We start from the raw sequence: 14,100 nt of genomic DNA, 5'->3' as shown, positions 1-14,100 counted from the left end.
TGCAGGTGCGAGTGGAGGACGACAACAGCAAGCTAGCATGAAGGATTTCATATCCAGAAAATGTGACAAGCCACGAAGCGAAGCAATTAACCCTTTGATGCATGAATTATGAAACCCAGAGTCAAGATTTTTTTCTTATGTGTTTTTACTCTTCTTAGGGCATGAACACTTTTGTGAGTCTCCATACTTCTTTAAGGAATGCAGGACTGGTATTACCATGTCATGATACTAGTATTAATATGTTTTCAGAAACAAGAATTGACAGTCTCTGCATAAACCTCAATGGGGGGGAGCAGCAGAGAGCATTCTAACAGCTGATATGCAATTCCACCATAGAAACCATTGCATTTAGGAGAAAATGACTTTTAAACAGCTGTCCACTGTTGTGACCGCTATGCACCAAAGGGTTAACATCGTAATCGCAGAAATGGTCGCCCTCGACATGCAGCCTGTGTCGATTGTTGAGGACGACGGATTTTACGTATACACGTGTACATGCAATTATAGTTTAGAATTTTTTGTACACATTCCCACCCCTAATTCAGACAATATTGGATACTGAATTATTGCCCAGCCCTAGGATCTATCTGAAAGCCCAACTGTTTTGTCTCCATTCCAGCTTGTTCGTACCTGTGCCCGTTATCATCAAGAACAGAAGAAAAGTGAAGAGAGATCAAAGAAAGAGGAGGAAATTCATCTTCGTCACATTGCTAGCACAATTGCTCGGGAGGTGGAATTCTTCTGGTCTAACATTGAACAGGTATGGGTTTGTTTTTTAAGAATGGCAAGAATGACTATCATTTATTATGAACAGCAGTGTGTTGGAGTAAAATGTTCTTTTCTTCCAGGTTGTAGAAATTAAACTCCAATTTGAAATCTATGAGAAGAGACTGAAAGTGCTCAGCCTACAGAAAGCTTCAGGTAAAGGTGCATTCTACTCTGCAACTCTGTCGTAATTATTTTGAGCAGCAAAAGGTAACAACCAAGAATAACCACAGTGGAGTTCTTTCCTGAAACTTGACCTTTGAGTACGACCTAATTCATAAATTTTACAGAGTGGTGAATTCCATCACAGAGCCACATTACCACTGCTCTTGCCCAAGTACAGCCAGTTACAACAAACATGTCAATTAGGCTTTACAAGGCAGATTCAGCACTTTGTTTTCAATATGTTCCGCTGCAGTGGATTGCATAAATCTGTCTGAATGGCAGAGAAAACTGTCTCTGGCAGATTTAGCCAATTTCCATAGTTCAAGAGGTTAGATGGTAAGAATCTCAAAATTGTGCAGTGGCAGTGTTGGTCCTGGTAAGCTGAATCATATTATCAGGAGGCTGGCTTTTACAACTGCTGTCAGAGCAGTAATAATTGCACAGCCAGTGTTATAGTCATATTGAAATATTTAAACCTTTTTTACTTGTTTCAAATGGTAACATCCTGGGCACAATGAAAGGTTAGGTTATCAATATCTTTTGATAGAATTTAAATTAACTTTCATTTTAATTATTTTCTACTATGTACTGTCCATCTACATCAAGTGGTAATTTTTGTGCAATGGTCTGTGTTTATGGATTGATTAAACAATATGCAAAAGATCAAAAGGAAAGGGATGAGAGTGCAAGGAATCGGTTAACAACCTCGTATTTCATGTTGAGTGAGAAAACACCTTACTCTGATTTTATCTTTATCCCATAGCATCACGTTGAACCTGTTGATGAGTTTTATGAATAAGCCTGAATGCCTTTTTGTTTAGTAAGGTCAGAATAGCTCTGTATATATGAGCATTTATGTTTCTCTTCAAGGAGTGCTCAAAACATTTGAAGGAGTAAAAAAAAATACACCTGCATTCAACATGCACACTCTCTGTCACTATTTTACTTGGGTGACTTATTTTATTAGTTAACTGTGCATATCATATGCATTAAATTAAAATTTCTTGTGTTACAGGATCTGCTCCCTTCCCAGGAGAGAAACCTGACAAAGAGGTAAGTGCTGCACTGACAGCATATACACTATATTGCCAAAAGTATTTGCTCATCTATCCAAATCATTGAATTCAGGTGTTCCAATCACTTCCATGACCACAGGTGTATAAAATCAAGCACCTAGGCATGCAGACTACTTCTACAAACATTTGGGACAGAATGGGTCGCTCTCAGGAGCTCAGTGAATTCCAGCATGGTGCTGTAATAGTAATGTAATAGGATGCCACCTGTGCAGTAAGTCCAGTTGTGAAACTTCCTCGCTACTAAATATTCCACAATCAACTGTTAGTGGTACTATAACAAAGTAGAAGCGATTGGGAACGACAGCAACTCAGCCACGGAGTGGTAGGCCACATAAAATCACAGAGCGGGGTCAGCGGATGCTGAGACGCATAGTGCGCAGAGGACGCCAACTTTCTGCAGAGTCAATAGCTACAGACCTCCAAACTTCATGTGATCTTCAGATTAGCTCAAGAGCAGTGCGTAGAGAGCTTCATGGAATGGGTTTCAATGGTCGAGCAGCTGCATCCAAGCCTTACATCACCAAGCACAATGCAAAGCATCGGATGCAGCGGTGTAAAGCACACTGCCACTGGACTCTAGAGCAGTGGACACGTGTTCTCTGCAGTGACGAGTCACGCTTCTCCGTCTGGCAATCTGATGGACGAGTCTGGGTTTGGTGGTTGCCAAGAGAACGGTACTTATCTGACTGCATTGTGCCAAGTGTAAAGTTTGGTGGAGGGGGGATTATGGTGTGGGCTTGTTTTTCGGACGTTGGGCTCGGCCCCTTAGTTCCAGTGAAAGGAACTCTTAATGCTTCAGCATACAAAGACATTTTGGACAATTTCATGCTCCCAACTTTGTGGGAACAGTTTGGAGATGGCCCTTCCTGTTCCAACATGACTGCGCACCAGTGCACAAAGCAAGGTCCATAAAGACATGAATAAGCGAGTTTGGTGTGGATGAACTTGACTGGCCTGCACAGAGTCCTGACCTCAACCCGAGAGAACACCTTTGGGATGAATTAGAGCGGAGACTGCGAGCCAGGCCTTCTTGTCCAACATCAGTGTTTGACCTCACAAATGCACTTCTGGAAGAATGGTCAAAAATTCCCATAAACACACTCCTAAACCTTGTGGAAAGCCTTCCTAGAAGAGTTGAAGCTGTTATAGCTGCAAAGGATGGGCCCACATCATATTAAATCCTATGGTTTAAGAATGGGATGTCACTCATGTTCATATGTGTGTGAAGGCAGCCGAGCGAATACTTTTGGCAATATAGTGTATCATATTATATATTATGTACTCTGTCCTGGATCCATTTTTTAAATTATTATACTCTTTTTCACAGGAGCCAACCACTTCAGCTAAGAAAAGAAAATTCACCTCATCTTTGGCTGATGAAGAAGGTATTTGTCCTTAGCTATGAGCTACTGGGGTTCATATGTGTCCTGTAAAACCTGGATTTTGAACCTGGAGCAGTTGTGTGAGTGATTGTCTTGTCTATTAGTCCCAGATGAAGAGAGTACTATAGAGGAACAGGAAACCATGGAGGATGAAGCAGACCACAAGGCAGAGTTGGCTGACCTGGCCAAAGATGGTACATTATTACTTGCTTGCTTTATTTATTTATTTATTTAGTCTTTATATAAACATACAGAGGCAGGACCAAGGAGGAAAACACTAAAGGGGTTCACATGCTTGGCCTCCACTTGTAATTGTACAGTTCCATCTAAACCACACGTATTTATGTTTACATAAACTGAATATAAAGGTATTATTTTTATTTATTTGTTTGTTTTTATAGCCTGTCATGTGGGGTGTGTGATACATATAATCTGCAAAAATATCTTAATTGTTGTTTTAACGGTGTGCAAAATGGCAAATTTGAGTATGGCACTCATTCTGCAAAAAAAAAACAAAAAAACAATCAAACACACCTTCACAGTCAGCACACATTCACTACATATGATCAAGCCAGGTAGGACAGACTACTGATTGAGAACATGCAGCGTTCACGCATAACAACAAGCTTAAGCTATCATAGCTGTCTGCATGGCAGAAGTTGAAAATGAGTGAACAAACAGTATCAGGAGACAAAACACAAACACCGCCAGCCTCGGAATTTGCATTGTTAGATTTCATTGCTAGATGTGGATTATCCTCACCAACATGGAGATGGTTTGGCTTAGAAAAGACGCCAATCTGCAGACTATGTCGGAAAGCTCCAGAACTAACTTATTTCTATAACTTATTTTAGTCTTATTTCACGTCAGCGGTCAACCACGACTGACCAGCAGAGGTACCAGCAAAACAAAACACACTCAACAGAAATTTTGCAGAGTCATTCTGCAAAAGAGTGCCTTACGATAAGAAGGGCAACAGATGACAAGAAATAAACGCTGTCACCAATTAAATTGCAGAGGATATTGTGCCAATTCAGGTGGTCGAAAGAGATGGTTTCAAACAACTTTTGACTACTTTGGACACCCTGCCTAGCCTGAAATATTTCATTCATATAGACATACTCTGCCTAAATTGTATGATTCATGTCGGAAAACTCTGGAGCGGTTTCATATTTTGCCACAACAATGGATTTGAAAATATCATTAACAGCGTCTAATTTACTATTAACAAGAGCAACCTAGTACAATACAAGACTTTTACAAACACATTTTTGACTGATACAAAATATTGTCAATTATTACTGGCAAAATCCCCCAAAATATTGAAATTTTATTTTTGGTCAATATCGCACACTTGTGCCTCCTGCCTTGCTAACATGCATATTCAGCAAGTGTCAGTAGACTGCAAAATCATTAAATAAATAGACTGTCGCCATCACTAGTGAGTACAAGGACCATTAACAGGATAACGTGTACATGTCTCTTACTTACTCCCCTGTCGCAATATTGTTTGTCTTTGTAGCTGAGATGCCTCTGGATGCTCTGGTGAAGCAGTATGCTGGCGCCTATGCTGACAGCTTTCAGTGGCCTCAGCCCAGTCTTCAAAGTGATGAAGATGACATGGAGGAGACAGAAGGTGTTTTTTATTATTATTATTTAAAAATGAGACTTACCATTTTCATTCCGATTATGGACTCAGGTGTCCTATGGAAAGACTGCTTTCTCTGTAGTAAAGACCCCTGTAGAAAGAAGTTTTTATTTTTAAAAAAATCTGATGATGTTCATTAAAACCTTTTTTTCCTCAGCCACTGTAGCTAAAACAATGCCACTATTTTAGTACAAAGCATAACTAAAACACACTATGTGTATGTGTTGATGCTAGGGTTTCAATATTCTGGGAATTTTCAAAGTTGGAAACTTTCCATGGGAATATATGGGAATTAACAGGAATTTACAGGAATAATCTGGGAATTTGCAAAATTGAATGTTAGCCTATAAGCGGGAACTTAATGTAGTTGAAGAAAAAACATCCTGCAGCATAATCCTGGTTTAAAATAACCTGATTTAATGCAAATTTAGTTGAATTTCTGCCCTGCACTGTGGGTTCCTCAAACCCATGCACAGATCATTTCTAGAATCCTGCACACTGTAGCAGGACGACTGAGGCCACACGACTAGGCCTGCATTTTAGCCCACTGACTACATCCAGTAAAGAAGCTTTTGATGATATGATTGGGGTAAATATGTTTGACCTATGGTATTAAAGTTTAACTGGAAAAAATAAGACAAAATGTGTTTATACAGTAGCTATTTAAGAGGCTGCCTATCATGGTGCTTGCTCACTCAACTGTGATGCTGGTTCTTCTGCCTTCTGCTAGCCAGTTTTCATGCAAATACAGTTATCATACAACAATGTAGGTTATAGTTTGATTTATTCATTGAGCCTATTTCTATTCATTTATCCACCATCAATCTTGAAGTACTGAGAAAAAAAAATCTTCTCAAAATAAGTCAAAGTCAAAAATGTCATTAGTTTGCATTAGTTTGCTTATGACAAAACAAAATTTCCCACATTCTCCAGCTGAACTTCCCATGAAAAGTTTCCGGAATGCTTCCGGAAATTTACCAGAAATTTTCCGCCCCTTTGCAACCCTAATTGATGCCCATGAACATATAATTCTGATTTCCCTGTAGAACACAACCCTTAAAACCTAAGTGTGTTATGATTTAAAAAAAAAAAAAAAAAAAAAAAAAAAATCTTGTTTGACAGTACATCTGTCAGCATTCATTGAAACCTAAATTTCTTTACCACTGTAGCACATGGAGAATGTGAAATGTAAAATCATTTGAGAGATTTGGTTGTCTATTATTATATATCTATTTCTATCTATCTATATCTACCTAGATAGATATAGATAGATAGATAGATATCTATAGATAGATATCTATATCTATCGATCGATTGATCGATCGAGACATAGATATATAGATATAGATATAAAATCACTAAAACTGGTTGCACTGATTCAGAATCATCATTGGGATCCTCTTCAGAATCACTTTCATAAGCACTGCCAGTATTGCTCCCTTCACTGAAGTCATCATCTGCTATAGCATAACTTGTGAAAGTACACTGTCAATAATTGCTAATAATAAAATCCAAAATTCAGCAACTTCATTTAAAAACAATGGAGCGTCTCAAGATAGCCAACTTCATTTCCCAGAAAGCATGTTTGTGATCATACTTGATGAAAAACGATTACATGACCACACAAGGTGCTGGTGCTGCATTTCAACTCTCATGTTCCCTGAAGAAATTATCATGTGGCCATGCGCAACACTGGCCTCACAGCTGTCTGTTAAGGTAGAAGCAACAGACATGTTACATCCATCTCAAAGAGGAGATGTAAAGTGCATGTTGTGTTAACCCATAAAGTAGATTATAGTTCTCTAAAATTGTTAATATTTTGCATTTTTCAGAGACTGAGTGTCGTGAGGGCAGTTCCCATGAGGCAGTGGCGATTGACTCCCTGCTCAGTGTGGACCAGTACCGTGGGGCCGACAAGGCCAGCTCTTCTGACACTGATGGCAAGTCCATCAGAGACATAGCTGAAGTGGCTGCTTCCACAGAGCTCATTCTGCCCAAGGGCAGCGCCAGGACCACCTCCTCTGTAAGTCATAGGCACTCACTCACACTCACACACACACTCACACACACACACACACACACACACACACACACACCAGCTGTTTTGGAAGAAAGGGATGAAGCTAGTACTAATAAGTATTATGACAGAAAGTCAAATTAGACGGTAAATTCTGGCTGTTTGTCCTAAAAGAAATTATAATTGTTGTTATGTTAATCAATCAATCAATAATCTATTTATTTATTTATTATCAGACTCGCAGCCCAGCTCCTTTTCTACTGCACGGTTCGCTGCGAGAGTATCAGCAAATTGGTGTCGACTGGCTGGCAAACCTTCACAAGAAACACCTCAATGGCATACTAGCTGACGAGACCGGCCTTGGCAAGACTGTCCAGACTGTGGCTTACATGGCCCATTTAGCTGGCCAAGAGGGTATGCCTTTGTTTAAGGACAGTAATAAGATCAATGTTTTTCGGTGAATGGCTTTTACCCTGAGGAATGAATGTGGTAGAGACATGGTCTGTTTTTGTCCACAGGCATCTGGGGACCGCACCTCATTGTGGTGAGGACGTGTAAGTTGCTGAACTGGGAGATGGAGTTCAAGCGCTGGTGTCCTGGCCTCAAGATCCTCTTGTATTTCGGCAACAGACGGGAGCGCAGATCTAACAGAATGGTAGTTTTTGCTGCATTTTTTTCGAAATTCATCTTTTCTCTTTTCAAAAAGATCTTGCCAATCAAAGTGAAAATAAATCCTTAAAATGAATGTAAAAAGTGTTTCCCCAGTAAAACCTGACTTTGATTTCATCATTGTTTGTTTCCTCTACAGTGGTGGGCAGAAGCCAATAGCTTCCATGTATGTGTGACATCCTACAAGCTGCTGCTTAAGGACCAGAGCCACTTTCTGAGGAGAACGTGGCGGCATCTGGTCCTGGATGAGGTGCAGCATATCAAAAACATGACAGAGAAACACTGGGAAACCATCTTTGCTCTCAGAAGGTGAGTTGGGACATAAATCCTCATTGTTCAAAATAATGACTGTGATTTTCGAAGACTGGACACAGCTTTGATTTATTACTAATGGGAGATGTCTCTTAACTTACTTTGTATGTTCATCTCAGCATGTTGAAAGTGACAAATGGGGTGTGAGCATTTTGTGCATGTGTGTAGTTTCAAATCTTAAAGGGACGCTTCACCCATAATGGATATTTGCATCATAATATTTGCATCAAGTGCTCAACATGTTCTGCCTTATATCCCTTACAAAAAGAGTTTAACTCATAAGCCTTCATGATAGCGTGTGCACAAGTACATGTGCTTCATTGGACAATCAACTTGTATGGATGCACTTGACAATGCATGAGAGAATTTTGCTGAAGTGGTCTTTTTCAGCCTGATGCGAGCAAAGATAAGTGTTTGGGAAGTATTGAGCATATATGTCTGGATATCAGATTCTTATACTTTACAGTGTGATGAGTGTGAGCTTTTTAAATGAAACTTTTGGTAGCGTTTTGCTGTTGTAAAAATGTTTGTTCCATTGGATCAGAGATGATTAGTGTTTTTGAAATATGAGTTTACCATGAAGGCTTATGAGTAAAACACACACGATGAGTACTTGATACAAATACCATGCATTATGGTAAAAGTGGTCTGTTAGCATATTTTATGAGTTTGCTTTTTTTTGTTAAAAACACATTACACATGTTGCTGGATGCTGGATTGAGTTGTATTTGTGTCCTCCAGTGAGCAGAGGATTCTACTCATCAACACCCCGCTACAGAATACCCTCAAGGAGCTGTGGACCATGATTCACTTTCTTCTGCCAGGAATCACCAGGTCCTATTTGGACTTTCCTGTCAAGGAAGGCACAGACCAGAACCAGGACTACTGCCATAAATTGGTCATCCGTCTGCACAGGGTGGGTATAGCCCCTAACAATCCCTCTGCATGTTTGACTGTGCCATAATAATAGTTGTAAGCATTGAACCGTCCACATCCTTGCTGTACATGAAATTCTCACACACTTACTCTTAAATGCAGATGATTCAGCCCTTCATTCTGAGGCGCTCCAAAAGGGATGTGGAGAAGCAGCTGCCGAAGAAGTACGAGCACATCCTCAAGTGCCGTCTGTCCAGCAGACAGAAGAGCCTTTATGAGGACATCCTTACACAGCCAGGGTGAGCTGGGTGCTCCATAAACACTGATAAATTGATTGTAGTCTCACACTAAAGTCAGCCGTGGATTAAGTTTCTCCCAGAGATTGTAGTTTGAAAATGACCTGGTTACCACAGGGCATAGAGTTCCCACAATATTCACTTTCAAGAGCTCTCAGTTTTTCCCATTAAGTCATGAAACCTCAGGAATCAAAATGTGTTTGCAGCCTTTTTTACATGAATAATAGCAGCACATGGTGGTCACCAGTTGGTTTTACATTCCTGTATATATCCATTACATTTCTTCTGAACTGAAAGCCAGCATGATTGTGCCAGGAACTTAAATAACTCAAGGTCCTGGAGGTTTACATGTGTTTTAGGGAGGAGCCCTGCTCAGAGGACATACCCATGTTTTGGAGGAAATATCAGGCTACGGTTTGTTTTCACCTTAGGCATTTTGTATCCCATAATGACTTAAATGCAATGTTTACCAGAGCAGATGCAAAGTCTCTGTAGTCAAGTGGATACAGATGCAAGTTCTGGCAAAAAAAATATAGAAACTCCATCTGAACCCTTTATGCAACACAGTAGAAAGTCACTGAGAGGCTTAATGCAATGACAAAGTCGAAATGTTTTGCATGTTGTTATTGTGGCTTTTGAAATTAAGCATTTTCTCCCCAGTGGTCAGTAAACACTTAATCAGCAGCAGAGTGACTAAGAACTGGATCGGCACTGAAACCAGTGTGAGCCTGTATTTGCTAAATGTGCGCTTACGTGAGTTAAGCGCACATTTAGCAAATACAAACCTCAAACCTCCTGCACTGCAAAAAGTATCCATGTTAACAAGTCACTTATTCTTATGCATTCTGTAAACCTTATTTGGTGATTTCGGTTTGTTTTTTGGAATCTTGAAACTAGGAAGAATAAAGCAGATCTCTAGTATGAAATAGAAACTCTGTCTCTGTTGAAAAAAGTTGTAGTTATCTCATTAGCATATCTCCTTTGTTTTGAGTAGTCTTTCATAGGGTTGTGTATGTTTGGCTTTTCAAAAATTCAATTCACTACTGGGTGATTCAATTCCAGAACAATTTTTTTTGTATTGGACAATTTGATTCAGTTTGACTGTGTAAACCACGATTTGATTTATCAGTTCAATTGACTACCATTTAAAAAAAAAAAAAAAAAAAAAAAACTACCATTCTGACCTGCCAATACCGATCCCGACCAATTCCAGTTTTCCTTAGTTTCATATAATTGCCCTGCAACGGCCTGCACAAAAAATGTTTGTGCCTTGAAAGCAAGTGTGGTCACCAGGTTGATGGCAGGACTCCAGAGTAACTTTTTTCATCCCTGTCCCAGAACCATCCTGAAAAACTATTAGCTGTCCAGAAATCAGTTTAAACCGTCCAAAATTCTAATTCTTTTTAACTTTGTTACTGTCATCAGTCGTGGCTATTGCCAAAAAAGCTCTGTTCAAATGATTAGAAAATAATGATCACACTTTTATTTAAATATTTGTTTCAGTTAAAATAAAATCTTGATATTTGTAGTGTTAATTATGTACTTTGAACTATTAGGTAGAATTAGTGTTGGGAAGTTAAACAGGTCATAATTCCCTCTCTATTATCTATTTTATATTGCTGTGAAAACATCAGACATCACAGATTTCTCTTTCCAATAAATGTATTTCTTTTAGTTTTTCAAAAAACACAATTTTGCAAGATTACATTTTAACATATCATGATACAGTAATAATGAATCACCACTCAATACTCATTTTTACTCTGTTTACTCTCTTTAAACAGAGCAACATTTCTTTATATGTTCTTTACCTAGTCTTTAATCTTGTTTTCTGTCTGTCATCCTGCAGAGCCCAGGAGGCCCTGAAGACAGGTCATTTTGTCAGCGTGCTTCAGGTCCTGATGCAGCTGCAGCGGGTGTGTAACCACCCTGACCTGGTGGCTCCCAGAGAGACCAGCAGCTCCTACTACTGCTCCTCTCTGCAGTACAACACCCCATCACTGGTGCTTGGAGCATTGCAGACAGACCCATGGAAGGTACATGATAGAATTTTATTCTAACTGGGAATGAAAAGGTTTTAAAGCCAAAAATTTTATTGATGAAACTGGCAGACAGCCTCAATATAATGTGGTTCCTCCACCTATATGTGTTGTTTTTATGTGTTGCCTTGCTGTTTTTCCAGCTTGGCTTTTATGTCATGTGTTTTTGTATTTCTGTGAGGTGAGGGAATTAAGACCAGGATATAACTGAAAATTAGAATTTATTCAAAATCAACCTTACATGCATGGGTAACATACATGGCTTTCATTGTCTTTTTCTTCCTCCTCCTGCTCCTAGACGGTGGACCTGTCAATATTTGACCTCATTAGCAATGAGAACAGACTGACAGCCTATAAGACAAAGGAGGCGGTCCCTAAACTGAAGATGACACAACAGCTCATAGAGGAGATCTACTCTGCTCCTGATCCACCTACTCGGCCCAAACCATGCAAGATTAAACCGATGAAGTCAGTGTTGTTATCTTAACCTTTTATAAACCTAAAGTGGAAACTGAGTGTTTTTGTGGCATTGACACAACTGTATTTTCTTTTTTCCTGTTTGGCTGATTAGGCTGTTCCAGCCAGTGCAGTATGGGACAAAGCCAGAAGGTCGCCTGGTAACCCTCACCAGTGGTGTAGGCCAGCGTCCGCCAACCACAATGTCAGCCACTACCACCACCAGCCAGCCAACCCAGAGCAGGGGCAAGTCCCCTGTCACCACTACAACAACAACGACCGCTTCTCAGGGTAAGGGTAATTTCGGACAAAATAGATTGATTTTACCTTTATTTGTAGTCCAAAGGAGAAATTCAAAGACAGGGAAATGACTGGAAATAAAAAGAAATCTTACCTATTACATTCCAAATTTTACCAACTGCTTTAACTAGACTCCCAGCCAAATATATATATATATATTTTTTTTTTTTTTTTTTTTTTTAGAATAGACAATCCCCTAAATGATTGCATGATTTAATTATTGCCAAATTGGCAAGCAAAGAAGAGAAGCAACCACAGCTCAATATTAACCACTTTTTGGCTGGTGGCAATTTCCCATTGTGGTTGTACTAGTTTAACATTTGGAATGTTTAATGTTTTGTTGCATGAGTGTGAGTCTGTTTTGAGTGGATTTTAATGCACATGATTTACCCCATCATGCTTGAATAATTCATTCCCACTGTGTGTCTACACTGTCATATTTTATAATTAGACATTATAACATTAGCGGTTGTAGCATATTTTATCAAATTATGTACAACACTGTAATTCCTTAAGGTCAAATATGCCATCATACAAGTTTTTTAGACTTTTTAATATCCTTCTGGCAGGCAGGCTGTCTTTCCACTGGTCATAGCTTGTACAGCAGACACACAGCTCAGCTAGTTAGCTAACCCAGCTAGCCCACAAATGCAGTTGTGGTTTCATGTGTTTAGATTTATACTTTCCACACAACAGTGGTGGGCTGGCCACAGTGTTTCCTCCACAATAATTTCTGCCATAGAATTAGATTTGTTTGTCTCTGTATACTAAAAGCACTAATTTCAGTAAAATTTGGACTTATTCCTTCTTTTATGTGGAAATTAGACTAAATTGTTGTTTTTCTGTTATTTACATCTTTGCGAGCAGTGGTAGTATTTCGCTTGCTGTGGTGGCCCACCATTGCCTGAATGAATATGTAGAGGAAACGCTGATGATTTGACTGAATATTGGGTTAGCCCTAACAAATAGTGCCATGCCCAATTCCCTTGTACTTTACAGCGATTGGAACAGCTACTCAGAGAGCCCAGACTACCTCTCCTGTCAGCAGCAGCAGCAGCAACATTGCCACCTCCTCTCTAGCCTCCTCTGGGAGCAGCGGCCTTGGGCAGCATGTGTTGGGGGCTGCCCCTGTGGCCCTGGGCCAGACTCTGGCTGGCACGGTTGTGGGCTCTATGACTCCCATCAGCCAGCCTGGCATAGCGCAGGTCCCCAGGCCAGCTCTAGCCCCCAGCCATGCCATCCAGCCCAGCTTACTGTCCCAGAGGCTGGTTCTTACATCCCAGGCCCAGGCACGGTTGCCTAGTAAGTGGCCTCCCCTCCCCTCCCCTCCCGCTCAACATTTCCCCTCCACTTCTGGCACAGCAGAATGGGCTGCTCTGAAATGAGGCCTTTCCCTGGGGCACTGCTGATGTGTGTGTTCAGTATTAAGTTTTCTAAAAGAAATGGGGAGTGTCTTTTTACATTCACTCAAATATGGAATCCATTTTGATGATGAAAAAGACACCAGTAATGTTAATTTTAGACTCTCCAAAGTTTACATGACCTGTTTTATATTTCAGATTTGAGAATTTAGAGTCTATGAGTCAGTAGCTATACAGCAACAGCTCTGGTGTAATAGTTTTAATGTTTTCATGTAAAGGGAAGATACTCAACAGTACATCAATAGTTATAAAGTTTATTAATCAAAAGGACTGGTGCATAAACATCATAACTGTAGCCATATCAGCAGCATCTCCATGGCCTCAGCATTCCCTAGTTTCTTTCTTGAAACCTGCATGTCCACAGTGAAAAACCCGCTTTTTTTACACCACACAGCACTACACTATTTTACCCTAATTATTTGTTCTTTCTTCCCTCTTTAAATATAATTTTTTTTCCTCCCAGTTTACTAATATTCTTTTGTCTCTTGCATCAGCCCAGCTGCAGGAAGAAATCCCAAAGCTTTTGTTCTGATCTGTCTATTTTTTTTCTTTTTGCTGATGTTGTGGTTTCACTCTGATGGTGAGCATTGCTGCACAGCATGTAGATATGGTCCCACATATCGCCGGCCTGTTGACCACTTCTGCCTCAAATGTGAACAGAGAAACCTTTTCAATGAT

General features: G+C 39.9%; 1 protein-coding gene across 4 annotated transcripts in view; it reads left to right on the top strand.

Annotated features, from left to right (window-relative positions):
* Positions 1 to 14,100, top strand: part of ep400 (E1A binding protein p400) — a 41,512-nt gene that overhangs the window by 7,990 nt on the left and 19,422 nt on the right. For 3 of the 4 annotated variants that reach the window (XM_030059438.1, XM_030059439.1, XM_030059440.1), the window contains exons 8-23: positions 620 to 760; positions 849 to 921; positions 1,946 to 1,983; positions 3,334 to 3,391; positions 3,493 to 3,582; positions 4,911 to 5,024; positions 6,869 to 7,059; positions 7,290 to 7,467; positions 7,572 to 7,708; positions 7,862 to 8,031; positions 8,776 to 8,950; positions 9,073 to 9,209; positions 11,056 to 11,242; positions 11,544 to 11,713; positions 11,817 to 11,992; positions 13,001 to 13,303. In XM_030059438.1, the coding sequence (XP_029915298.1) occupies positions 620 to 760; positions 849 to 921; positions 1,946 to 1,983; positions 3,334 to 3,391; positions 3,493 to 3,582; positions 4,911 to 5,024; positions 6,869 to 7,059; positions 7,290 to 7,467; positions 7,572 to 7,708; positions 7,862 to 8,031; positions 8,776 to 8,950; positions 9,073 to 9,209; positions 11,056 to 11,242; positions 11,544 to 11,713; positions 11,817 to 11,992; positions 13,001 to 13,303 (2,338 nt within the window). The remainder of the gene's footprint in view (positions 1 to 619; positions 761 to 848; positions 922 to 1,945; positions 1,984 to 3,333; positions 3,392 to 3,492; positions 3,583 to 4,910; positions 5,025 to 6,868; positions 7,060 to 7,289; positions 7,468 to 7,571; positions 7,709 to 7,861; positions 8,032 to 8,775; positions 8,951 to 9,072; positions 9,210 to 11,055; positions 11,243 to 11,543; positions 11,714 to 11,816; positions 11,993 to 13,000; positions 13,304 to 14,100) is intronic. The other variant, XM_030059441.1, reaches the window with a different exon arrangement.

The sequence above is a fragment of the Myripristis murdjan genome, chromosome 9, assembly GCF_902150065.1.
Source record: "Myripristis murdjan chromosome 9, fMyrMur1.1, whole genome shotgun sequence".
Taxonomy (NCBI): Eukaryota; Metazoa; Chordata; class Actinopteri; order Holocentriformes; family Holocentridae; genus Myripristis; species Myripristis murdjan.
The sequence above is the reverse complement of the archived record's forward strand: the minus strand, read 5'-3'. Positions and strand labels throughout refer to the sequence as shown.